This window comes from Equus przewalskii, chromosome 8, assembly GCF_037783145.1.
Source record: "Equus przewalskii isolate Varuska chromosome 8, EquPr2, whole genome shotgun sequence".
In the NCBI taxonomy this organism is placed as follows: Eukaryota; Metazoa; Chordata; class Mammalia; order Perissodactyla; family Equidae; genus Equus; species Equus przewalskii.
In genome coordinates this window covers 72,768,805-72,795,621 of record NC_091838.1, presented here as the reverse complement: position 1 = coordinate 72,795,621, position 26,817 = coordinate 72,768,805, and the positions used below count along the sequence as shown (strand labels likewise).

Genomic DNA, 26,817 nt, shown 5'->3' with positions numbered 1-26,817 from the left:
GGCATGGGGCCACGTGCTTTATCAGCAGGACCACGTTCATCTCAGCAGCACTATGACACGGAGCTCTTAATTTCCCCATTTTACAGTTCAGGAGCCAGGCTCAAAGGTTAAGATGTAATTTGCCAGAAGTCAGGTGGCTCGTGAAGGGCGGAGGCTGGACTTGAACCCTGTGCCCATGTGGCTCCCAGCCACAATCCTGTGCTGCCTCTTGGCTGCTACTGTGACCTTGGCTGCCCTTTTTGAACAGAAACTGGGTCAAAGCTGGCTTGCCCCAGTCTTCCCTGGACAGGTCAGCCTGCCAGGGAAGTGTGGGCCACAAGATGCAATGAAGTTTACAATTTGCAGAAGTGACCCGTTTGCCGGAAGGGCCCCACGGTGAGTATTTCTCGGACAGCTGCTCAGCAGTTGGGAGCCAGAGGTGGGACTGGCGCCTGGGGTGTCCTGGTGTGTGTAGAATGTGACCAAGGAGAAAGCAGTGAGTGTGTCTGTCCGTGAGTACAGCAGCCCCATGTGCAAACACTGAAACACTTGAACTCCTGAAAACAGGAATTAAAGCTCAGATAAACACAGCTGTTTTGCAAAACTCTTACCACACAGCAAACCCTCATCTTAGGCTCAGAAGGCTAGAACTTTGACCGTGTGCAAAACCGCCAGGGGAGAAGCCTTGTTCGGCTTCACACTTCTGCAGACAGAATTTGAAATTTCACTTTACCGGTTGGCAAATGTGTCCTCGGCATGCTGGCCTGAAGATCCATTAGGGCCAGGTTTTCAGATTTGGGCCAGCATCACCTGGAGCCCTCAGGAGTAAAATCAGATTCCTGGGCCCTGTCCCTGGAGATTCGGAGTCATTCTGAGTCGCAGGAAGAACCCAGGAATCTGCAGGTAGCCAGCATCCCCAGTATCATCCATGAGTGATTCCCACACACCACCAGGGGGACTGGGTCCCTCTCACCTTCTCACAAATGATAAGAACTTTCAACCTCGCCTTCCCCAGGGACAAGTGAGCAATCAGACACACAAATCTACTCCGTGCTCAACCTGCAGTTGGTGACAGTCCAAGTATTCCATGAACGAGTGAGCACATGCAACCTCCTGGCAAAAGTAACTAGACGAGCGTGCGCTGTTGAAGGGGGGAGTCATGTTAGCATGGGGGGCATCATGCTTTCAATGGCATGGGGGACACCCACCCCCACCGAGGGTCAAAGCCGGGGAGCCTCTGATCAAATTTGCTCTGCCCACTTGCACTGCACATTGCTGACTCCCACCCGGTAAACAGGCGGCCTGACAATGGACCTCTTTTTATGGTGCATTAAGCTGCAGAACAAAGATTCACAAGAATACATTGTCTGAATGTGCAAGCTTAGTTCCTGCTCAGCTGGAACCACTTAGAGAACTCAGACACCAGGACTCCCCTGGCCTGCTCCACCTCCGGATACAGTCGACGACTGCTCTCTCCGGAGCTCGTTTCATGGCTCTGCCACTGTAAGAAAGCATCAGCACTGAGGAGCAGCCAGCACACCCAGGCTGTCCTGTTTCCCTTCCAGACTAGTGCAGGTGGCCTGGGCTTCTCTGTCCCACCTAAAGCCAAGGCCTAGTCTGCTCTCCACCAAAATGGAAGGTGCCAGAGTGGCGAGCCAGCTTGCAAGGAGAGGGGAAGTGAAGCAAGTGGGGGAGAGGAGGCAGAGAACAGGAACAGAGTCAAAGTGAAGCTGGCTGAGAGCCTGTCTTCTAAAGCTGACCGTATGCATGCCCCATGACCCGCAGACTCCCAGGTGGAAGTGTGTGCATGTGCCGGCCAAAAGAATAGACGAGCGTCGAAGGCAGGGCTGTGTGTAATAGTAAAAACCTGTGAGCTATCCAGATGTCTGTCAACAGTCGGATGGCTATAAAAACTGGGGATTATTCACACAGTGTACACGGTAATGAGAGTGAACACCGTGCAACCACATGCAACAGTATGGATGAACGTCAAACAACGGCAAGCGCAAGGAGCCAGACTCGAAAGAAGTCACCTTGGATTCTACAGAATGTACAAAACTAGGTAATCCGTGTGGTTACAGGTCAGAATCGTGGTTACCCAAAGGGGATCCTGGGGACGCTGTGGGGAGGGACTTGGTGGTGCAGATGGCGGTTCTATTTCTTTCTCTGGGTGCTGGTCACACAGGTTTTTTCAGTTTGTGAAAATTCATTGAGCTGTTCGCTTCTGATATGCGCGCTTTTCGTATGTGCATTATTCTCAGTGGTATGCTGACAAACGTGTAACCAGCTCTCAAAAAAAAATATTTAAAAGCCTTTATTTGTAGCATTTGCCAATTCCTGTGGTGTAAATATTTCTACCCTGGCTGATTACAAGCTACCAATGTGGTGTCGCTGAATGCAGTCAGGAAAAGAGGCACGCGATCCGTTCTTGCAAGCTAGATAGAGCCAGCTCCAGCAGACCACTGGTTATACTTCAACAGAAGTTTCAAAAAAAATAAATAGGGGCCGGCCCCGCGGCCGAGGGGTTAAGTTCGTGCGCTCCACTGCGGTGGCCCAGGGTTTCACCAGTTCCAATCCTGGGTGCGGACATGGCACCGCTCATCAGGCCATGCTGAGGCGGCATCCCACATGCCACAACTAGGAGTACCCACAGCTAGAAATACACAGCTATGTACCGGGGGGCTTTAGGGAGAAAAAGGAAATAATAATAAAAATAAATAAAGGCCCTTCTGATCTAGCTTCCTGCTTGGCCCCCTGTTAGCAACCCGTCATCAACCTCCCACCCCCCTACAATCTGTTTTTAAAAACTTGTATAACAGCTTTAGTGTGATATAATTCATATACCGTATAATTCCTCCATTTAAAGTGTGCATTTCAATGACTTTTAGTATATTCACAGAGTTGTCCTGTCCATGAAACGTGGATGCTACTGCTGCCTCACAAGGTGGACCGAGAACCGACAACGTGGAACATTTTACAGTAGGCCTTCTTGTATAATTTTTAACTACGTGTACATTTTACTTTGATAAATATTTTTTTAAAATGAAATGTAAGACCTAATCTGGTCTGGTGTAAATTAGGGGCTCCATAAATGATAATCCCCTCCCTCCTTTGCTACTTATGCCCAAGAGCCCGGCACAGCTCCCTCACCCCTCCACCTCTGGAGCATTCTTAATTGCTCGTAACTGCTTTGAGTGGAGGACGCATGAACCTGCTGCCTGTTAGTGCGAAAAGGCTAAATACCATTGCTTTTGCTTTTTATTATTAAATCAGAGACAGACAGAAGTGTTTCTCAGCTTCTTGGGCCAATGAGAACTTTACCGACAATTGAAACTAAAAGAAAGTGTCATTTTGCTCTCCTTTCGAGAGGAAACAGCCTTTGGGCCCCAGTGAGGGTTTCTCGGTCTCCCCCACAGCATCCGCCACCCCACCCCACAGAGGGGAAGCCCAGCCGGGCATTCTGTGCCCCGGGAGGCATGGGGCCGGGTCTGTTCTACGAGCCACCACCCTGATGAGTGCCACAGTTGGTTTGCTTCAGAAGTCAGGCCACAGAGAGGCCTGGGGGCGGGGACAGGTGGTCCCAGACCCTGGGGGAGCCGGTCTGGTGGTTCTGAAGCTGGATTGCTTTAACAAACAGGTCTGCTGGGGGCGTGGAGGGGCAGGGGTCACAGACATACTGCCACAGGCTGAGCGGTGAGTTTAAAAATGAAAAATGAAACTCTTATAGAAGTTCCTCATCCATGCCCCTCGGGACCTCAACAGTAAAGTCACTCCCTTCCATGAGTCAGGCTGGGAAATGCCAATGCCCTGACAAGGCCTCACCTCCATCACCTCGGCTCCAGCACCCTCCCTGCAAGGCAGGATTCCTGCGGCACAAACACACCCCGATCGGCGATCGGCGAGGGGCCCGCTCCCCGCGCCCTTGACGCCCCTGGGGACAGGAGGGCCCTGAGGCGCCAAGCCCAGAGCTTGCCGAGCTACTCCTCTTCGCCTCTGCCAACCAGCCCATTATCCTCTCCAGTCTCCAGGTCTTTGTTCTTCCTCTCCTTCACCCGTGGGTCTCAAACCTGAGCGTTTAAAACGCAGACCCTGCAGCGCCGTCTCGGAGATTCTGAGTCAGCAGGCCACAGTGGAGCGGTGGGGGCCCGGGACTCAGTCCTCTTACTAATCTGTGCAGGTGGTTCTGACGTGGGTGGTCATGGGCCATCCTTTGACAAATAACATTCACATATTTTGACTTTTAATCAAAGCCACATGTGGGTATGAAAGTAAAAAGGAGTGCTTAGATGGCAATGGCCGGGTCCTGGCCTGGCCTCCACCGCTTGATCCCGCCAGGCCTGTCTGCCTCCCCTCAGCCCCTTCCAGCCCAGGAGTGCTCTCTCCTCCACACGCTCCACCAGCGCCTTGTCATCCCCTCCTAGGGCTCAGGCCGCTGAGCAGACGTTGAGCTCCTAAGGGGCACCAACTATGTCTGCCCTTCATGCTCCCTGCAGCAGTGAGCACATAGTGGGCCCTCAAATACCATCAAGGGGCCACTACACCTGACCCCATCCCACCAAAATCTTCGAGAGAAGAAGGGCGTGAGAATTACAAGAAGTGGGCATCTTTCCTCCCGGCCTGGTAGAGGGTGTTCAGAAACATCTAGCCCCTGCTCTCCAAACGGAATCCAACTGAACTCAATGAACAACATCCTGTTTGTGCTTGCACCCATCAGGAGGGGAGAAGGGATGAGGAGGGCAGCCCTGCCGGGCAGCAGGGGCAGGAGAAGAATTGGAACTCTCTCACCACGCCCCCGCCCCCGGGCTGCAGAACCCAGGAGGGTGGAGCCTGGCTCTGGCCTCGCCTGGATGCAGCCAGCTGGTGGCCTTGGGCAAGCCTTTCCCTCTATGTTTCAGTTTCTTTGTCTGCAAAATGGGTTACATAGCTTTGCCTGATCCTGGCACACATACACGCCTGCATGTGTCTATGTGTGTATGTGCACACGCACTACACTTGTGTGCATGTGAATGTGTGCTCTTGCTATAGACTGAATGTGTGCCCCCAAAATTCATATGTTGAAACCTAACCCCTAATGTGAGGTGTTAGGAGGCGGGGCCTTTGAGAGGTGATTAGGTCATGAGGGTGGAGCCCTCATGAGTGGGATTAGTGCCCTTATAAAAGAGACCCCAGAAAGCTCCCTCGCCCCGTCTGCCACGTGAGGACACAGCGAGCAGAAGGCCTTCTTCAGAGGCAGATCGTCACCACACACCAAGTCTGCTGGGCCCTTGATCTTGGATTTCCCAGCCTCCAGGACCGTGAGAAATAAATTTCTGTTGTTTATAAGCCATTCAGTCTACGACAGTGTGTGATAGCAGCCTGAACAGACTAAGATGCACACAGTGTGTGTGTGTTTGCGCACACGTGCGTGGGTGTGCATGTGCTTGTGTGTGCAAGCTTTGAGCACAGTAAATCACTGTTCTGTTAGACGAGGTGATTCTTCCCCTTCCCTGACCTTCTGGAAGGTGGGCATGTCTTGTCGCTCTCCTGGCTACTTGGCTGTAACAAGTCACTCCTGCGAAGTCAGGGTGAGGGGGCTCCCTCTCAGCTCCTCCGAGCCCCCGTCGGCTTCCCCCTGGCTGCCCCGGTGCTGGGTCAGAGCTTCAGGATACCGAGCTCCCTCAGGCTGCAGACAGATGCCCGTCCTGCCACCTTCCAGGGCCTGCTGACCGCAAAGCCTTCAGGCACCTGCTAAAGAGGAGGGCGGCGGGGATCCTGCTGTCCAGGGAGCTCAGAGTCGGCTGGATTCCCTGAGAATGTTCACCCTGAGGAGGAGCCCTCCCTGATCCTTTTGTCCCCGGGCCCAGGGAGGTCAAGTGACTTGCCCAGGTATTTATTAAACGCTTAGTATTTGCCAGGAACCCTTCTAAACACTTAAAATACATTAATGCGTTTTACCCTCGAAGCAACCGTGTTCTATTCTTATTTCCACATTATAGATGAGGCCACTGGGGCTTGAAAGTGTCATTTCCTATTATCGCTAAAACAAATTTCTATAAACTTAGTAGTTGTCAACAGCACAAATTTCTCCTGTCTGTTCTCGAGGTCAGAAGTGTAAAATCAAGGCATTGGCAGGGCTGTGCTCCTTCTGGAGGCTTCAGGGGAAAATCCATGTCCTTGGCTTTTCCAGTTTCTAGAAGCTGCCTACATTCCTTGGCTTGTGGCCCCTCCTCTGTCTTCCAAGTGTATCACCCCTACCTCGAGTTACATGGTCACATCTCCTTTTTCTGGCTTTGACCCCCTCACTACCCTTTAGAATTAATTGTGATTATGCTGGGTCCACCCCGATAATCCAGGAAAATCTCCCATCTCAAAATCCTTAACTTAATCGCATCTGCAAAGTCCCTTCCTTTTGCCATGTGAGTTCATATATTCTCAGGTCCCAGGAATAAGGACCTGGACCTCTTTGAGGAGGGCCCTTATTCTTGCCTATCACAGAGAGCTTCAACAACCCTCCTGAAGTCACACAGCTAGAGAGCAGTCTGGGTCAAGTGACTCCCAGGTGGCCTGCTTCCTCAAACCACGGTGACTACACGCTTGTGATCTGTGAGCTCCACCCTGTTCTCACCGAGCAGCTTTTTCAGAACAGCCACAGGTGGGCAGGGCCATCTTCCTAGACTCAAACCCCATCTGCCTCCGACAGCCATCCTGTCTTTCAGCAAGCATTCGCTGTGCGCCTAATGTGTGCCACAGCCCAGGACGTAGAGGAGATCAACACCGATCGTGCCTATGTAAACGTCCAGAGTCCAGTCAGCAAGTGAATGCCCACAATATTAAATAAAGCAGTTTCCAGGAAGGGGGCAGTCTAAATTATAATAATCCTTTTGGCAATACGTAAGAGGCATCAAAGATATTAATACACTGAGAAAAATTCCAACTCTTGGAAATTTTTCCAAGAAAAATAAAAGATTTATACTATGCTGTCATTTAAAAAAATGCATGTGACCAGTTAATTATGGGACGTCCACCCAATAGAATAATATAGCCACAAAAACAGAACTGCAGAATATACAAACAAGCTTCATACATGATGTTTCAGGGCAAAACCTAACAACCAGCGGGGGCCTGACTTACAAAGCTAAGTTGCATCCTGACAACAGAAATTAACAGCTGTCAAAAAGAAGAGATTGGAAGTTGTCCACGTGTCAAAAGAGAAAGATCTCCGTTGCATGCATGGTTTATGCATGGAAAAATTCTGGAAGGATTTGAGTGCATGATTCTGAGGTCAGAATTATACGTCTGCACATTTTTATATATATAATATATATTTATATTATGTAGAAAATATATGTAATAAACTGGTGGTGACAAGTCTTGGCATGGCCACTTTGGAAAGTGGGTAGTCATATTTAATAAAGTTGGAGCTACACTCTCTGCCTATCACCCAGCCCCTCCACCCCTGGGTACCTGGAGGTTCTTTCCTGCATATGCACAAGGAGACATGGAAAAGAATGTCTCTGGAAAGGCACTGTTTAAAGGAGCAGAATATTAGGGTAAGGAGGATGTCGTCCACAGAAGAATGAGTGAAGCAATTGTGTTAAGTGTATAAAGTGGAATACGGTACACTGTTGAGTAATTCTTGGAACGAATTAACCAATTTTTCAGGTTGTCTTGTGTCTGGGTGCTGTTCTAATACCTAAAAATGCCCCCGCTCCCATGGAGGGTGCACTCTCCTGGAGGAGGAGGGGAAGGAGAGGTGGAGAGAGGGAAACACTCGGGTCTTTCACCAGGTGGTAACAAGCGCGATGAGTCACTCGATGGGCAGACACAGGCTACATGTAGCAACAGGAATAACCAGTGTGGGGCAAAAAGAAAGTTGCAGAAGGATTCATACGGAAGGAAACCATTTATACGAAGTTGTAACAGTCTACAAAATTGTGCACATTGTTGAAGGATACACGGGGTGATTGACCCCTAAGTCAGGGTAGTGGTTATCTCAGAGGAGCAAGGGGGAGTCATGGACATGGAAGGTGACACGGAGCTTTCCCTCTGTCTCCCCTCCCAGAAGGAAGGAAGGAAGGAAAGGAGGGAGGGAGGGAGAAGGGAGGGAGAGAGGAAGAGATCAGGTGCAAATATGATGAAATGTCCAGATAGGACAGAGCATGTGGAGAAAGTAGTCCAGGAGGGGCTGGCCCCTGGCATAGTGGTTAAATTCGGCATGCTCCCTTTCACCGGCCTTTCTTCAGGCCTTTGTTGGTGGGTTTGGATCCCAGGTGTGGACATACATCACTCGTCAGCCATGCTGTGGCAGCAACCCACATACAAAAAAAAAAAAAAAAAATAGAGGGAGATGGCATAGATGTTAACTTAGGGCGAATCTTCCTCAACAAAAAAAAAGAAAGAAGGTAGTCCTGGAGTGGGCCCTGGAAGGAAGGATGCGATGTGGTCGAGGTCTGTGGCAGACAGAGGAAAGGACATTTCAGGAGGAAAGAGCTGCCTGGACAGACAAGCATCCTTCATGTCTTTATGCTGGAACTCTTTGATGACTTTAAAGAAATGAAAACCCAAACTGTTTTTCCTTCCCAGACATAAGCTGGAGTCAGGATGGCTCCTCTATACCATGCCCAACCTCATCCTGGCCAACTGGTTCATTTTGCCTCTTGTAGCCTCTCCTCCTTGGGCAATTGCAGCCGGAGGCTGGGGAGAAAGTGTGTGGGGTCCTCCTGTGAAACACCGCTGCGCAACCTCTGCCTGCAGACGCGACCAGCCGTGCTCAGGAAGGGCTTCTGTTTTACGAATTCTTCCAAGAAATATTCACAGGGCACCTGCTGGGTGTGGGGCCCTGTCTGGGTGCTCAGGACACCACAGGGAATAGGATGGACGAGATCCCCATTTCCCTGATGCACACATTCAGTGGCAGGAAACAGAGAGTCAGTGAGATCTGAGAACAAGTGTCATGGAGAAAATGACAAGATAACCTGATAGTGACTAGTGTCACTTGGTAATCCCAGGGTAATTTAGAGGCCTCTCTTTCTCCCTCAACAAAGTTTAAAATGAACTTCTGTCTAACCAAAAAAAAAAAAAAAAAAATCGTTTTAGGCTTATGATTCTCTTTCACCGAAAGAAGAGGGAATTCAGATTAAAAGTGTCATTTTCTCAACTGTTAGTTGGAAAAATCACTTTACTCTTTCTGTCCCTCTGAAATACCCTCGCTGTGCCAAGAATGTGACTTTTACAAACTGTGTTTCTTTGATGATAAATGTCTGTCCTTCCCCTGTTCTTGCCACGATTGGTTAGCAGCGACCACTGCAGGAAAAAGCTAGATCTTTCTCTCACTAATCGGGTGGCATCTCCGAAGATTCACTCTTTTAAACTAGAAAACAAAAATATCAAGGGAGCCTATGATGATTATAAGACTTTATCTCATTCTTTCTTTTTCTTTTTTCTTTTTTTATTATTATTTTTTGTGTGTGAGGAAGCTAGTCCTTGAGGTAACATCTGTGCCTGTCTTCCTCTATTTTCTGTGGGACACCACCACAGCATGGCCGATGAGCGGTGCCGTGTCCATGCCTGGGATCCGAACCTGCAAACCCAGAACCAACGAAGCGGAGTGCACAAACTTAACCACTACGCCACTGGGCCAGCCCCATCATTCTTTCTTTTTAAAAAGCAATTTTTTCTCCCTTTTAAGGATAAAAGTCACAGAAAGAATCACTCATTCTTCTTTCCAGAAACGTTTCACGAACACCGCTCCGTGTTTGGTGCTGGGCGGGGAGATGATGTTAGATACCTTCCTGTGCTCAGTGTCCTGACTGTTGGGTCCCCAGACAGCCACACCGCGTGACAGACAATGATAAACGCCATGGAGATGCATGGCTGCAGGACTTGAGGGCAGAACAGAGATGCCCTTAGCAGGGCAGTCAAGCCGCACCCCCGGGAGCTGGCGGCAGTGGGGCTGGCTTTGAAGGAGAGAAAGGATTCCCAAATGAGGCAGAGGCTGGGGATGTGATCCTGTTCAACCTCTCTCGGGAATCGCTGTCCTTGCTGCCCGTTGTCCAATGTCCCAAAACAGTATTTTTTTCTGTTTCTCTTAGTTGTTTAAACCTGAAGGATAAATCCAGTCCTTGATACCCCGACCTTGGCTAGAAGTCCCCCCAAATCTGTTTTTATTGTTAACACCTCTTCCAGTTGGTGACCCCTCCTCTCCTATTAGTGTGTTTACCTAGTGGCTTGGTTATTAGGTGTCCAAGTGTGATTTTGAATTCTAGAATCACTTCTTATAATGGGGCCAACCAGAGGCTTAGGGTCCAGAGACCAGGGTCAAGTCCAGCTTCTGCTACTGAATGGATGACTTTGGGCACCTCCTCGCCCCTCCAGCCACCATTTCCTTTTCTGTCTGATGGCAGGTACGGTCCCAGCTTCACCTCAGGGAACGGAGGTTTGAGGGTTAAAGAGAATGTGTGTACAATCCCTCTGTAAATTGTAAAGTTTTTGTATGGCCATTTTCACAGACCGTCGCTTCTGTCATCCAAACCAAGCTGGTGCTCAAGGAATCCTCTGATAGTAGGTTAAGTAACCTATAATTATAAACGGGAACGAAAGGCAATTACAATCTATTGGAAAAAAATCAACCGTGTCAAAGACAAATGTCAATTGTACGAGTACATGTGGCATTCATCTTTCGAGGATTATCTGTGCTGTTTGCCACGTCCCAGGCTTCATTTGCATGTATAACCAAAACTATCGCTACAGATCATTTTTCTTAGAACCCACAGGGGGATTTTCCTTTTGCGTGAGTGTGACAGAAGACTAATTCTTACATGTGCACTTTTCCTGCCAAATCATGATAATGAAAGAAGACTGAGGACCAAACTGACCTCATTGGCCAACGCCCCGTGTGCCTGGTGCTGCCCTGAGCCTTGAGCCGCGGAGTCTCATTGAATTCTGCTGGGGCCCCTGGAGCCGGGCTGCCCTCATCCACATCTCACTGACGAGCAGCAGGCTGAGGCTTGGCGGTTTCACGGAGTGAGTGCCAGAGCCTGTCTCCAAAACCTTCCACCACGAAAGCGATCAAGTCGGAGTCTAAACAGCCAGAACATGGGGCTGTTAAGTTCACACGTTCCGCTTCTCGGCGGCCCGGGGTTCCCCTCTTCGGATCCGGGTGCTGACACGGCACCGCTTGGCACGCCATGCTGTGGTAGGCATCCCACATATAAAGTAGAGGAAGATGGGCAAGGATGTTAGCTCAGGGCCAGTCTTCCTCAGCAAAAAAGGAGGAGGATTGGCAGCAGTAGTTAGCACAGGGCTAATCTCCCTCAAAAAAAAAAAAAAAAAATAGCCAGAACGCTTCCAACTCAGACCCTCAATCACCTCTGTGTGTGTGTGTATTCTTTCAGGCCCAATCTACTTCAAGAAAAAAGAGGCAAATGGCCATATAAGCTTATTTTAAGAATTCCTTCTTCTTTTTTTTAATACAGCTAGAGGAATTATGCTAGAGTCAATTTACATCAGTGGTCCTGCAACATTTGTTTCAGTTCATTCGTTCATATTTATTTATTCATTCATTCATTCAGCTTATTTATTTAGCACTCACTGAGTTCTAGGCACTATGCCAGATACACAAAAATAACATAGAAAATAATGACTTTTAGAAGATGGTGGCCTTAAATCGTGGTTAACAGGATGGATGGAGGCATCCGTCTGCTCACCGTGTGGCCTCGGGCAAGTCATTTAGACTCTCGGGCCTCAGATTCTTCTTTTGAAAAATGGAGCTAACAAAAGTGCCAACCTCTAAATGAGGTGCTGTACGCCATGCACTTAGCCAGGTGCTGGGCATATAGTCAACGCTCCATAAATGTTGCCTGTTGACACGTGGCCAAGGCACAAACAGCAGGACAGGAGCCAGTGGGCTCCAGGGAGCCACTCCCCTAAAGGACGTGATCCTGAGTCTCTCTCTGGCTCAGCTCCAGGGCTCAGCGTCTCCTCCCTCGGGTCCCTGCCCTGTCGGCTTCGATCAGAGGTGTGCCCCTGTCTATGGGCATGTCACAGCTGCTCTCTCTTCTCATGCGCCAGCTTTGGGCTCCTTGCTCAGCTCTGCCAGCATTTGACCTCTGCCACCCTGGCCTTCACAGTTGATGTGTCCCCCTCAGAGTTGGCAGCTGCGGGTGACCTTGCCCAGAGGCTCAGGAGCTGCTGCCACGGTGACTATTGGGTGAGAAGGAGGGCAAGGCCTATTCTAGAGCCCAGGGTTCCTCAAACCTGGGTGTGCATCAGAACGACCCAGCAATGGTCGTTCAAACGCAGATTCCTGGACCCACCCTAACTTATTGAAGAATGGGGGGGGGGGGGGATGTGAAACCTGTATTCTCTACAGGTACTCCAGGGGATGCTGACACAAGTGGCTCTGGGACTCTGCTTTAGGAAAACTTAATTTTCTTATCTGTGAAATGGGAATAATAATAAAACTCCAGAGTGTTACTATAAGCATGAAATGCACTTAATTTCATAATAAGAAATTTAAAAAGAACACACGGTTGGGAGTCTGGAGAGCTGGGCATTAGTCCTAACTGTGTCTGTAACCTGTTCTGGGACCTTCCGCAAGTCCCTCAACCTTTCTGTGGTCCCGACTCCTCGCGTGCGAGGGGAAGGGGATAGCAGTGCCCCGTCACTGTCACAAGGGTGCTGCCTGGCATCACAGGAGACCGTGGCTATGGAAGTCCTCTGAAATGTGGGAAGTGCTGACCTTCTGAAGCACAGTCCCGTGGAAAAGGAAAACCGAGCATGCCAGCGGGCAGGAAGACATGCACGATCCAGAGGATCCGGGCCCCGAGGGGCAGCTGGAGGCAAGGAGGGTTCGACCAGGCGCAGGCCGGGGGCATCCTGGGGGAGGCCGGGAATGGTCTTCTGTGCATGGCTGAAAAGAGGCCAAGAGGAGGAGGCAGCTTGCAGGTGAGACAGGAGACGTCCACACCGCAGTGAGGATGGAGGGACCAGAGCCGTCAAGATGCGCTGAGCCCACAGCGGTGAGATGGGGTGAACGAGAGTCAGACGACCCACAGGGGGACAGCTGGAAAATGCCACTGGAAATCGAACGGACAAACCCGCATTACAGAAGGATGTGTACAAGGATGCCATTTATGTAAAGTTTAAAATCATGTAAAACAATATTCCACATATATTTTATAGGTGCATATATATATGTGTGTGTGTGTATAAGTATAGCTGTATTTGACAAACACCTATATGCCACTTGTGGCAGACACTCTCCTAGGTGTTTTATAAACAGTAGTTTGTTTAACCCTCAAAACAACAGGCTGAGTTGATACTATTCCTGTTTCCCGTTCGCACATGAGGACCTTCAGCCTCAGAGAGGGTAATTAATTGGTCAAAGTCACACAGCTGGTAAGTCAATGGCAGAACCAACATTTCCACCCAGTTATGCTGGCTCTATTCTGGCTCGTGTTCCTAACCACCGTGCCGGCTCTCTGTGACAACAGGAAAGACTGACTTTAGGACAGTGGTTACCCCGGGAGGAGGGGGGAGAGGAACAGGGGAGAGTATATAGGGACCATCGACTTTATCTGTTATGTTTTGGGCTTCTTTTTCTTTTTTTTTTAAAGAATCTGAACAAATATGACTATATTAGTTTCCTAGGGCGGCCAAAACAGAGTACCATAGACGAGGTGGCCGAAGCAACGGAAATGTATTTTCTCCCAATTCTAGAGGCTGGGGTTCCACGGTCAGGGTGTCGGCAGGGTTGGTGCCATCTGCAGAACCTCTCCTTGCCCTGGAGATGGTCCTCCCTGTGTCTGTGCGGGGTCTTCTCTCTGTACGTCCTTGTCCTAATTTCCTCTTCTTTGAAGGACGCCACTCACAGTGGATCGGGGCCCACCCAAATGACCTCATTTTAACTTAATCACCTCCTTAAAGGCCCATCTCCAAATACAGTCACATTCTCAGATACTGGGGGGTAGGGTGTCACCATATGAATTGGGTGGGGGCACAATTCAGCCCGTAACAGTGGCCAAGTCATCAGAGATGACAGAGATTTATATTAATCTCTATACTGCTTTGTATGCATGAAATATTTCACAATAAAAAAGTCAGTGTGATTGATTATAATACTGGGCTCACAGTAACGATGAAGCAACACTGGGTGGGAAGGCGCAAGAATCCAGGAGGAATAAAATGGCCATGTGCGGCTGCTGTGCAATCTGGATCAGGCTTCTCAGCCCTGGCTGCACGGTAAAAACACCAGAAGAACTTTGAGAACATTCTGAAGTCGGAGCCCCACCCAAGACCCATTAAATCAGGATCTCGGGCTGGGGCTCGGGTATTGGAGGGTGAACAAGTTCCCTGGGGGGGTTCTAATGCCCGGGGCTGAGGCAGTGGCTCTCCATTGTTGACTGTGTTGGGGTCGCCTGGAGGGCTTGTTAAACCCAGAGTGCTGGGTCCCACCTCTGAGTTTCTGAGTCAGCCAGTCTGGGGTGAGGCTGACACTTGGCTTTTCTCGATAGTTCCCAGTGCTGCTGCTGCTGCGGCTGGTCCGAGCACTGTACCTTAAGAACACTGCTCTGAGAGCTTGCACACTTGCAAACTGCAGGCAGACACCTGTTGTTGGATGAGCGCAACATTTTGTAAAGATTGGAACATGAATGCCTAAGGATGGGGCACATCCTTTCTCCTTCGCCACAGTCCCCACCACTCCCTATTGCTCAGTCAGGCAGATTTCTCTGCATGAAGGGTGAGAGTCTGCAGAGAAGCTCTGCCTAGTGGCTGGACCTATCAGGCAAGGTTGGTGGCCCTTTTTTCATTGACATCAGTGTCTTTTCCCATTTGTCCATCCATTCATTATTCAACGCACCTTCATTTAGTTCCTGTTATGCTTCAGGTACTGTACTAAGGGCTGGGCCCACAATGCTGAATAAGACACAGTGTCCGCCTTGGAGGAAATGACACTGAAGGAGAAACAGTAGTCTCTGTCTCGCATGCTCCTTCTCTCCTGGGCGAGTTTCAGGCTGTCAGTGGCCTCCCAGTCTATGGTTTAAACCTCTGTAGGATGAACATCCTCACGTATAAGTGAATAAAGCATCAGGAGTCAACACTGTGCATACAGTGTGATTGCAACTATTTTAAAATGCATTTAAAACAGACTGAGAGATAATACGTCAAAATGCTAAGAAAGAGTGGTTGACTCCGGAAAGGGCATTATGGAGGAGTTTTGCTTTCTTATACTTTTCTCTCTCAATTTTTTTCTATAATGAACATGCATTACTTTCATAATTAGATAAAATAACTCATAGAAACACCCTCCCTTTCCTGTGCATGTATGCACGTGGGCGTGTGTATGTGTGTGCGCGCGCACACATCTATGCTTGTGGGTCAGGGGAGAGAGACTGTTTCTGCTTGGAGAAATGACTCAGATTTAGTGAGTGGCTTTATTTTTGTGTGATCAGCAGGGGGGAATTTCTGTCTCTTATCAACAAGGGCCATTTGATTTCTCGCTGAACACGCTGCTGATACAAGATCGCATCTCCACATAATTGAGTTTTCCTGGACAACGAAAGTCGACCCACTTTCACAGCAATTCGTCCTTCAGTAACCAGTCCACAGCAACGCCTCTGAAACAAACCCCACTCCCCAGCTTTTCGGGAGGATTCAGGCTCTTAGTGGAGTGTGAAAGGCTAGTTGCTCCTCCACAAAAGGATTCCGGGGAATCTGCAGTATTTTCACTGGCTCCCTTGCTTTCAGTGGTAACTGTCACTTTCTAATGTCCCAGTGACAGCCACGCATCCTTCTCTGGAGATCTCTGAGCAGCGCGGAGCTGGCTACGCCTGTTCGACCTCATCGCTATTGCCCACCACGCATGGTGCCAGCACGTGGGAAATCCGCACAGAGCTGCTCCTTAGTCGGTGCGGTCCCAAGTCCCTAGACTGCGGGAAGAGGTTTCTACAGTTGCCCCAAGAACTTCTTTGGTTCCTCTTCCCCATGGACTCATGTCTTGAACGATTTCATATACCATTCACAACCACGACTGCCAGGTTGCATTAAGCACCCTCCGGGTAAAATTGTACCTATGCTATTGCACTCAGCCCCCACGACAATCCTCTGGCATAAATGTCATCTTCACCCCATTTTACGTAATGAGGAAACACGAGGCCCAGACAGGCCAGCTGCTTTCCCTGAGGTCCTGCAGCTGACAGGAACGAAAGGCGGGATTCGAATTCAAGTCTCTCTAACTCGACCCAGAGCTTTTCCAGCACGCCATCAGGCTGTTTTTGCAGAAACACAAATGAAGTTATAAAAATAATAATAAAAATCATGCTAACAAAATTGCATTATTCCATACTAATTCCTTTTACTTTCGATCATTAAAGGATCACTTATACACACTGCCTGCTCACGAGGAGTGACAGCCCCCAGTTGCTATGATGCTGACATTTCGGCTCATCTGGGCAGCCCTAGTGTGGATATGCTGCAATACTGAACATGCGCTAAAGGTCCTGCTCACCAGCTCCTCCCCTCCCCACACCAAGTTTTCTTCCTTCTTCCCTGTTTTTTTATTCAGGTGAAATTCTCAGAACCAATAGTTACCCATTTTAAAGTGAATGATTCAGTGGCATTCAGTACACTGACTATGTTCTGTAACCACCACCTCCATCTAGTTCCAGAACATTTCCATCACCCCAAAAGGAAACCCCGTATCCATTAAGCAGTTACCCCCATTCTCCCCTCCCCTCAGCCCCCGGAAACCATCACTCATTAGCTTTTGACGCCCTGGTTCCACTTTGAGACTCCTCCCTTAAGGCTGTTGGTTCTGAACGGCCGGACGTGCGGGGACCCTGACGACCGGGTAAGTGGAATGTCACTGAGCTTGCCTTTATCCTGGTGGGTGTGGAGTCTGCTTAATTGCAAAATACTAACCAGCAGGGCGGAGACGGAGTCCTGTGTCTCCTGACTTCCACCTTCTGCACCCTCTCCACATACCAGCATTCGCTCTGGTGACAAAACACATGCACAGCAGGGACATGCACAGCTTTGAGGGGCTTTTGTACATATGATGGGAAGAGCCAGCACTTTGCTCGAAAGATGTGTGGACTGTATGTGCTCTGGGAGAGCAGGAGTCTAAGATTGAAACTAAAATGTGCATGCCGTTCTTATAAAGCATTATAAAAGCATATATATAAAGCTTATAAAGCATTAAAAATTCAGTGTCTCACACAGCTTACTTAACAACAGAAGATAATGTTATTATCCCCACTTTACAGATGAGGAACCTAGAGTCAGGAGTTAAATGACTCGCCCAGGGTTGCACAGATGGACATTGCATGCAGGCCATTCCGACTCCAAAATCAATGCTCTTTACAGGATGCTAGGTGTTACCGACTGAATGTGTCCACCCCCAAATTCATATAAGTCAGCCCTGCTGGTCTAGTGGTTAGGATTCAGCGCTCTCACCACTGTGGCCTGGGTTCACGTCCCAGTCAGGGACCCACACCACCTGTCCGTCGGTTGTCACACTGTGGCAGCTGTGTATTGCTGCGATGCTGAAAGCTCTGCCACTGGGATTTCAAACACCAGCAGGGTCACCCATGGTGGACAGGTTTCAGCGGAGCTTCCAGACTAGACAGACAAGGAAGAAGGACCTGGCCACTCACTTCTGAAAAAGTTGGCCATGAAAACCCTATGAACAGCAGCACAGCATCGTCTGATGTAGTGCCAGAAGGTGAGAGGATGGCGCAAAAGACCAGGAGGATTCCACTCTGCCATCCACAGGGTCCACAGTGTCTGGAGGGGTCGGAATCGACTCGATGGCACTAACAACAAAATATTCATATGTTGAAACCTAATCCCCAACGTGATGGCGTAGGGAGGTGCTGAGGTCAGGAGAGCAGAGCCTTCATAAATAGGATTAGTGCCCTTAGAAAGAAAGAGACCCCAGACAGCTCCCTCCTCTCTTCTGTCCTGTGAAGACGCAGTGAGGGAGGTCGTCTGTGAACCAGGAAGCAGGCCCTCACCAGACACCAAATTGCCAATGCCTTGATGGTGGACTTTCCAGCCTCCAGAACTGAGAGAATGAGATAATCGTTGTTTAAACCTCCCGGTCTGTGGTATTCTGTGATAGCAGCACGAACAGACTAAGACACTAGGCTTCTACCTGCCATTGTCAGATGATGCCCCAGGGAAACACAACAGGTCTCTGCAGGGGTGAATCGGCAGACGTTTTCCCAGGCATTATCCCTAGCTTTCCACTTACTTGAATTTGTCAAATCTATCAGGACCTGATTGAGCCAAGACTGGAGGCCAGCATCATCCTCTCAGCCTCACCGTGTCTAGTGAGGGGAGACACATACATATGACTTGGACTCCTCATCTGAGGCATCTCTAAATTCAGTGGAGTGCAGGCTAAGCGTGATCCAGCCCCTGCCCACACCTTCACCTATTCCTTCCTGCTTGTCCACCCCCTACATATGTACTCTTTGTTACATTCCCTCCAGTTTGCAGTTCCCAAGCATGCCAGAAAGTCCCTCCAGGTCCTACTAATGTGTTAGGTTCTACACATGTGCTATTTAATTTACCCCTCCCCCTAACCTAAAGAAGTAGTTGTCATCAATTCCATTTCACAGATGAGCAAACTGAGGCTCCAAGTGGCCAAGTGCTGGGCTTTGGAGCCAGACCATCTGGGTTCACGCCCAGCCCTCCCTACTATCTAATTAGTATGACCTTGGGCAAATTCCATCTCTCTCCCAGCTCCAGGATCTTGCACAACACGGAGGATGATGAATCGGCCTCATGAGACTGTTGTGAGAACTCAAGTAGACGGGCACAATGTTTGGCACCTGGTAGGTACTTCAAAAATGTGCGGAATTATCCATGCCCACTTCCTAAGCTGCCGAGAAAGTAAGGGTAACCTCCGCTCAGCCCTGTTTGATTCCAAACCTTCTCCCTGCTTCTTGTGTCCATAGCTCAAGACCCAGCTGCTTCCCACGTCCCCACCTGGCCGCGCAAGATAGGCGTCAGTTTCCCTCTTTTAGGAATGACAGCCCTGATGCTTAGGCAAGCTGCCGTGTGCTTCTTTTTCTCCACTTTGCCTAACTGCCTCTCAAAACTTCAAGGGAGGGTTTTCTGATCTCCTCCTGCTGCCCTCTCTGTGGTTCCCTCCGTTCCAAGTCGAGTACACCCCCTTCCCCCTTCTCTACACGCTGTCCTCTGTGCCGCTTTCCTGCAGATACGGAGTCACACAGCACCGCCCCCCCCACCCCCAACCACCACCAGAAGGCTCTTGGAAGTGCTGTTGGAATCATCTTATCTCGGTGCCCCCAGCTCCTAGCACTGGGCCTGGGCAAAAGAAAGGGCTGTAGACACCTTTGTTAAGGAAACCAATGGCTTATAATCAGGTAAATCGGTGCTCACTATGATCTGGTCACATCCCAAGCCCTTCCTCCCCAACCTCCAACCCCTCGTGGGGGTAGCTGGGGGCGGACAGTGGACAGACAATGAAAGCTTTGATGTCACTCTTTGGATGCCCTGCTAGAGGTCAGTGGAAAGATACTTTAGAGAACACTGTCTATATGGCTGAATTTCAAGATAATGGTAGATGGGCTTGAGGGCTGGGGCGCAAGGCAGAGGGAAGAACCACCATCTCAGTTTCCTAGCCATATCTTGTGACATGGAGAAAAATACCTTCTTTGCCATTACAGACAAGGGGAAAGACCGGGTCTCCCACAGGAGCAAAGCTGGAGTTACAGCGAGCAGCTTTTGTCTGGGAATCTCTGCGCTAAAAGTCCTTGGAGAGCCACTTACGACAGCAGGACGCCCCCACTCTCTCTCCCCTGGCTCTGCTTTCTTCTTCCTCATAGCGCGCAGGCCACCAAATGCATCAGATATTTATTGCCTGTCCCCTCCACCTGCCACCCCCCAGGCAGGGATTTTGTTTGGGTTCCCAGCTGTGTCCCCAGGACCTAGAACAGCGCTGGCACTTAGTAGGCCCTCAATAAATAGCTGTTTAGGGCCAACGCACGATTGCATGCACATCCTGTCAACGACCTCGCCGCGGGGTGGCCCGGCCAGGGATTGGCATCATTCCCAAGGTGCAGGTGAGAGGGGAGAGGACCAGGGGCAGGAACCTGGCTGGTCTGAAGGTCGGAGGCCTCCAGTTCGAGCTGGAGCCCTGCCAGACAGGCTGTGACCCTGGGTCATCAGAGCTGGACCTTCCTTCCACCGGGAGGACCACGAGCTCCCCAGCGCACCCCGCGCCCGCTTGCCCGCCCGCTGTGACTTGCCCAAGGTCACCCCGGGGCCAGGCCAGGGCGGGTCGGCTGGGGGAGCAGGGGCCCCCGCGGCGCCCGGACCCCGCTCCCGGGCCCCCGGCGCCGGGCTCGGGCGGGGGCGCGCGCTGACGCGGGGCCCGCGATGCGGCGGGGCCGGGGCGCGGGGGGAGGCGGCGGCGGCGCGCGTCCTCCTTTTGTGCGAGCGCCGGCGGCTCGGCTGCTCGAAGGTAAACAGCGTTTCCTCTTCCTCCTCGAGGCGTCTCTTCCTTTTATAGTTATTTCTCGCCTGGCACTCGCCGGGGCCGCTGCGCCGCTGCTGCCGCCGCGCCGGGGGCCGCTCGCAAACCTGTGGCGGTGACGTGCGACCGGCCAACCCGGAAACGGCGGCGGCGGCTCCGAGGCTCCGAGGCTCCGAGGCTCCCTGCTCCAGCGCCCGCGATCCCCTCGCCGCTCGCCCGGGCCGCCAGGTACGTGCCCGGGGCTCCCCGGCGCCGCCGCCCGGGCCGCCGCGCGCGCCCTTGGAGCCGCTTTGCACCCGGAGAGGGCGCCAGGCGCGGGGCGCGCGCGTGATGGGTGCGGGCAGGGCTGGGGGTGCCATGCGATCCGGGCCGCGCCGCCGCGGCTGCAGAGGGGGCGCCGCAGGGGGTGGGGAGCGGCCGGCACGGAGGGGGGGGTCCCCAAAGGATGCGCCTCTGGGGGTCTGGGGCGGGAGGACGCGGGGGGCGCACGCTGCGGGGCCGCCGCCCGGGTCCACCCAGCTGCGGGGAGCGCGCCGCGGCGCCCCGCGCCTGGAGGGGGCGCGTGCTCGTTGGCTGCACCCCACAGACCCCTCCTGGGCGCCAGGTGAGGGCGCGGGGTCTGACCCCTGACGTGGTGCAGCCCCCCAGCCAACTTCCATTGGGGGCTCGGAAGGCCAGTCGCTTAGAATTGAGGAACTAGAGGAGGGGAACGCCATCTCCACTGGCCTCCCGACTTCCTCCTGGGGTAACCACCCGCCTCTGTTTAAAGAACACTTCCTCTTTGCCCTTTATCTTCTCATCATCTTTTTTTTTTTTAAATGGAAGTTCAGTGTTAGCAGTGTTAACGGGTGAATGCCCTGGCAGCCTGCAGGGCTTTCCTGGGGCTGTGTTCACACCGTGGGTCTCCAACCCTTGTGTCCTGTGTCGGGGGTGGGAGGAAAGAGGAACCGAGGACTTCCCTTGCTGGAGCCCCCCGGGGGCTGTCTTTGATCCCCACCCTGCTGCAAGAAATGGAGCCGGTGGGGGAGGGGTTGAGCGGGAAGGAGGCCCCGCTGGGGAATGTCACGTGGACTTAGCACCTATGTTTAGTTCCTGGCCCTGCCACTCACTAGCTGTGTGACCTTGGGCAAGTTGCTTACCCTCTCTGAGTCTTAGGCGCCTGTCAAATGGGTTGCTTTGAGTTGGGCCTAAAGAAAGTGAGCGTGGGTTTCCTGGCCTGGAGGGGGTGCAGTAATGGAAAGTGTCATTGTCAGTCACCTTTAATTTCTACATCCCCAGTGCCTAGAAGGGTGCCTGGGGCATATGGAGGGCTCTCCATAGATATTTGTAAAATGGATAAGTGGATGGTGAATTTTGAGAAGTGAGTGGGTGCGGTTCCGCATTTTGACTTCCTTGCCCTGTAACATCCATCCCACAAACATTTTGCCACCTGGGATCTATATAATCCACCGCTTTCTCCGAGGAGGATTATCTTGTGAAAATATTGACTCTTTGTGAAAGGAGCTTAAACTCTGACTTTGAGCTTCCTCCGTTCTTGGAAGATGCCATTCGGTGGAAGGGAGAAGGAAGCATCATTTTGATTGCCACCACCAGGTGACAGGGCGGTCAAGGCGGGCTGCCAGGACTGACAGCTGGGCCGATTTCCCAGGCCTGGGGGTTCCTGTAAACGTGGAGGAAGCTGGGGAGAGGTGCGTTTTCTCTGTCGGTGGGGCACGCAGGAGTGGTCAGCTGGCCTGCGTTTTCTTCCGGGGGAGGCACGTTGTAATGCGCACTTTCTGGATCCTTGCTGGACTCACCACGGGCAGGGCAGAGGGTGTGTGCTGAGGGAGCCCAGGGCGGATTAGTGCGCAGGGGCCCTTGGAAATGGCCTTCGGATAAAGGCCCTGTGTGCATTTCTGCGCTTCACTTTGGGAGATTTCCAAGTCATTTTGCCTTCTCTGCCTTCCGTGCCTCCCTTTCCTTCTCAGCTCCCAGATGCTTCTGTGCCCCACTCTGAGGACCCTTAGTTCGGAGGGTATTCCACATCTGGAGGGCGGGAGACGAGCCTGAGGGCTCCTATGATCTTAAGAGTTGACGGCAGGCACCTCTGTTCACGGCCAGCAGCAGTGTGAGCACGTGCAGAGTCATTTTCAAGACGTGGAGTGGCCGTGGATACCTGTGAGGCAGAGATTTGGTTCTTGTGTTGCTAGACTTCAAGAGAGGGCAGGATCTGGCCCAAGACCCTCAGCCCCGAGTGGCAGATTCCGGACCCTGCCCGAGTCTTCCGTCTGCACAGCTCTCTCGCTGTTTCCTGTAGGCTGTGCGCCCTCCGAGCGGCCTTTGGGTTTCCCCTGGCACCTGGCAGGCTGTCTGGCATATGCTGGGTCTGTGGTGCAGTCAGAGCGACAAGAGTGACGTCTGTTTCCCCTTTGTGCATTCTGTCTCTACCTCAAGGTCAGCATACTGGCCCGTAGGTGACCTTGAAATTGTTCTCTGGCTGTCTCTCCCAAGTGTGCCTTGATTGCCCAACATGGAATCCCGGTCCATGAGCCTGGCAGCTCTTACCTGGGGATCCAGAGACCATGACAGGAGGGACTTCTGAGGGACACCAGTGCCAGGAGGCTGTGGCCTCAGGTTCAGCATTACTGCCATCCCCTTGATTGAAGAGACCATCATCATCTTGTGGCTTTGGCCATCTGGGGCTTGGCCGGCTTCCGTGAAACTGCCTTCCAGGGGAGCATTTTGGGGGTGGTGTTGTGTCAGTGAAAAATCAGATTTAAAATCTGTACATTTTAGCTGTGGGGTGGCTGTGGAGCCTTAGAGAGCTCATCTCCCTCTTTTCCTCATCTAGAAACAGGCCAGATAACCCCCGCCCCTCCCTCTCTGTCTCATGGGTCCCCGGTTAGAGGCAAGATCCACATTCACACCCCACGTTTCCCTCCTCCTGCTGTGTGCCCGTCGTGGAGTTTCTTCACCTCGAGGACCCTCAGTGTCGTCGTCTGTGAAATGGGATGATACATCGTGGGGTTGTTTTGCTCATCGGATAGACTGAGTGGAGCCCTTAGCATGGGCGCCGATTAATGGCGATCGTCATCAGTGACTATTATCACCCTCATCAATAGGAGTCGTTGCTGTCTCTTCATCTAGACCATGAGCATCTCGAAGGGTGGACCGTCTCTCTTTGTGAACTTGGCCTGGAGCTTCTCCAGAGAGTCCGTTGGGGTGCGAACGGGAAGGCTCATTTTATTCTTTTTCTCCTTCCCCTCCTGGGGACACTTGATAAAGGCCTGAGGAAGAGTCACTGTGGTCCTGTTTTTCATCCGTTTCCTTGCTCATAAAGGCAGCCCTTCGTGTGCTCTGGCCCTCATTTCATCTCTTCTCACAACGTTCGCATGGACTCCTTCCAGCTTCCAGCCGAGACCTGACTCCCCTGGGTTCTCAAATGGACTGACCCAGCTCCTGCTGCTGCCACAGAACTTTGGGAGTTTCCTTCATGATCTTAAGAGGGTGACTGGCCTCAGCAGGTTGAAAGAAACGTGGTAATTTCGTAGCCAAGGATGCCCCGTGAAGGGCAGTTCTGTTTTTCCTCTCATCCTTTTCTCCTTCTCAAGGCAGCGTGCCTGTGGGTTTAGAGGCCAGATGGCCTGGTTCACATCCTGGGTCTCTTGCTTACGAGCTCTGTGACTTTGGGCAACATACTTCCTGTCTCTCTCTGGGCCTTCTCCACCTTTCAGAGGAGGACTAATCATCGCCACTTGGAAGGGTCGCTGTGAAGATGAGCTCAGAGGTCGTGTGGAGATGCTCGGCACGGTGCGTGCAAATGGCGGTTGCTTTTCCCTCCCCTTCTGGGCTTCTTTCTGTCCCCACCGCAGTCCCATCGCCCTGTCCCTCTGCTAACAGGGCACCAGTTCCCACTGGAAACCAAGCCCTTGGCTGGCAGCTGCTTCCTAGATTCAAGTTCAAGCCTCCGTGTTTTCTCAAACCAACTGTTGACTGGCCATCGTAGGGCGTTTCCACCGGATGGAAAGATCATTGTACCAGAGCTTGTCGAGAAGGCTAAACTGGGGAGTCCCTGAGTTTACGTTCTGTCCCAGTGATTTTTTTTTTTCTCCTTTCCAAAGACTGCCATCTGCTCCAAGGGAAAGGGGACAACATGTTCGTAAATATATAAATAATCGAAGTCGACCAGGAGGTTTGTTTAAAGAAGTGTTGCTGAGAGTGATTTTTATAAATATTTAAGATAATCTGAAACCGCTAGAGGAATGGCAGGGTTTATTAAAAAACTGAAGACGTGTTTTGGAAACGTTCCTTTTCTTTCCAAGTTGAATAAACGTCAAGAGTAGAAAATGAGGGAAAGGCATTTTCTGAGCATGGAGGCAAGGCCCGTTAGGGGGCAGGCGGGCCGCCGGTTGGTGTGTCTCTGCTGCCAGATGCTGGAAGGTGTGCAGTCACTCATTTACGGGGGTTCAAGGGTAGGAGGGCGAGGGGAGCTGGATCCACGGAACCAAGGGTGGAAACCAATGTTGATTTCAAATCAACATTTTTGAAAACTGCCCCGGTTTCCTTGAAACTCACAGGGCCGGTGGGTAACACGTGCCTGGAGTCACCCTCGGGGCTGCACATTTCCCATCCTGCTTGTGAGAGTCAGTGGCAGGCTTCTAGAAGGTTCCTAAGGTGAATGTCCTTTGGTTTATGACGGGCTCTGTTTTAGCGAGTCCTGCTTAGGCCTGCATGTGGGAGGCCTCTAGAGGGCAAAAGCGAAGGATGTGGGGTAGGGGCGCGTCAGAGCTGGAGGGCACCTTGGAACAGTGTTTCCCAAACTGGAGGTGCCCCCAGATGTCCTGCGGATTGCCTTGCAGATTCTGAGTCAGAGGCTGGGTGTGGGCCGAGATTCTGCGTTTCCAGCACTTTCCCACATGATGCTCTGGTTTGTGGACCACACTTGAGTAGGGAGAGCTTGGAGGTCCCCCGTCCGCTCGTTCATTCGAGACCAGCTGATGCTGAGGATGCGAATCTGAATATGGCACCAGAGGCTCCTGAGGCAGCTGATAGGTTCGTTACTGGAGGAGGCAGACATGCCCAAAATACAGACGATAAAAAGATGGAGGCTTAGAACGAGCACGGTGAGAGCACGAAGCGCTTGTGGAGAAGACAGCCCACCTTTATCTCCCAGGCGGTGCCTACTAAGCCCAGCAGGGCCTGGATGCCCTGAACAGTTGAGGTGGGATGGAAGCAGGGAGGAGAGAAAGGGAAGCAGTGAGCGCGTCCCAGGCCTTTGCTTATGACTGTGTTCTGGAAGGGCTGGGCAGGAAGCTCATGCTTGAGTTGCAGCTTTTAGGCATCCAGTACTCTTAGTTTAACAAGAAGGAACTGGGACCCAGAGGGGGAAGCATCTTGTCCAAGAGCAGACCCAGGACCGGGGCTCCCAAGCCAGGCTTTTCCCACGGCCCTGCAGTGTCTGCCTGTGAGCTCCTTGGGGCATCCTTAATGCAAGGTCTGGGGCCAAGGGGATGCTGGGTGCTGGACATCCTCCCCCAGCTCAACAGGTGTCTCTGCCCCTGACCTTCCTTTGTCAGTGGACTGAGGGACTAAATCCTTACATCTACGGTCAAAAAAAATGCCCAACACAGAAAAGGGGCAGCTTTGAAATCACCCACTGGGTCAGAGACTAATGGCCTCCTCGCTCCCCCCGCCCACCCCCCATCCTCTGATAAGGACGGGGAAGGGCAGTGAGGTGCAGTCATGCAGAGGAGTTAGTGGGGGAAGACACTTGGGCAGTGGGAGGAAGAAAAGCTCCGTCCTTTCCTCCTCTGTGTCATACGGTCTCCTGTGACCGGCTCTGCCTGGCCACTTGGAGCTGCTTGGGATTTAAACCCAGTGCCCACTCAGCAAATACTGTTGCCTTGGGGAGCTGAAGGCTCCCAGGCCCCGGCATGCAGGAGCTGTGTGACCTTGGGTAATCGTGCACCTTGCTGAGCTAGAACTGTCATGGCTAAACATTTGCCTCTCTGTGTTGTTTGGAGGACTAAATGGGATAATGTGTCTAAAAACTCCTAGCAGAGCACCTTGCAGAAACATCCCATACATATACTGCCTCCCCCAAGGACACAGTCACAGGTGGGTGAGAACCCATTTGTCCAGTGCTAATTTTGGGCCAGGGCTATCCTTCTGGCAGAGATGGGGTATGAATCTGATGGGAGGAGAGGGGTATTTCTTTAAGATAATTTCATATTTCTGTGGTGTCTTTACGCAAAACTGAATGCTGTGGTTGGCCCCTCTGGCGTTCTCCTTTGAAAGGGGATGGTGTCAGGCTGAAGAACCATGGACTTGGGGGAGGTACATCTTGGTTCACACCTGACTCCCTCACTGCGAGG

At 51.6% G+C, this 26,817-nt stretch overlaps 1 protein-coding gene across 16 annotated transcripts in view; it reads left to right on the top strand.

Annotated features, from left to right (window-relative positions):
- Positions 1 to 19,573: 19,573 nt before the first annotated feature.
- The window catches only part of CYRIB (CYFIP related Rac1 interactor B), a 154,613-nt gene continuing 147,369 nt past the window's right edge, over positions 19,574 to 26,817 (top strand). For 2 of the 16 annotated variants that reach the window (XM_070630949.1, XM_070630971.1), the window contains exon 1: positions 19,574 to 20,051. In XM_070630949.1, the coding sequence (XP_070487050.1) occupies positions 19,625 to 20,051 (427 nt within the window). In that variant the 5' untranslated portion in view covers positions 19,574 to 19,624. Of the gene's footprint in view, positions 20,052 to 20,340; positions 20,693 to 26,817 lie in introns of those variants that run through there. The other 14 variants (XM_070630955.1, XM_070630965.1, XM_070630950.1 and 11 more) reach the window with 14 other exon arrangements.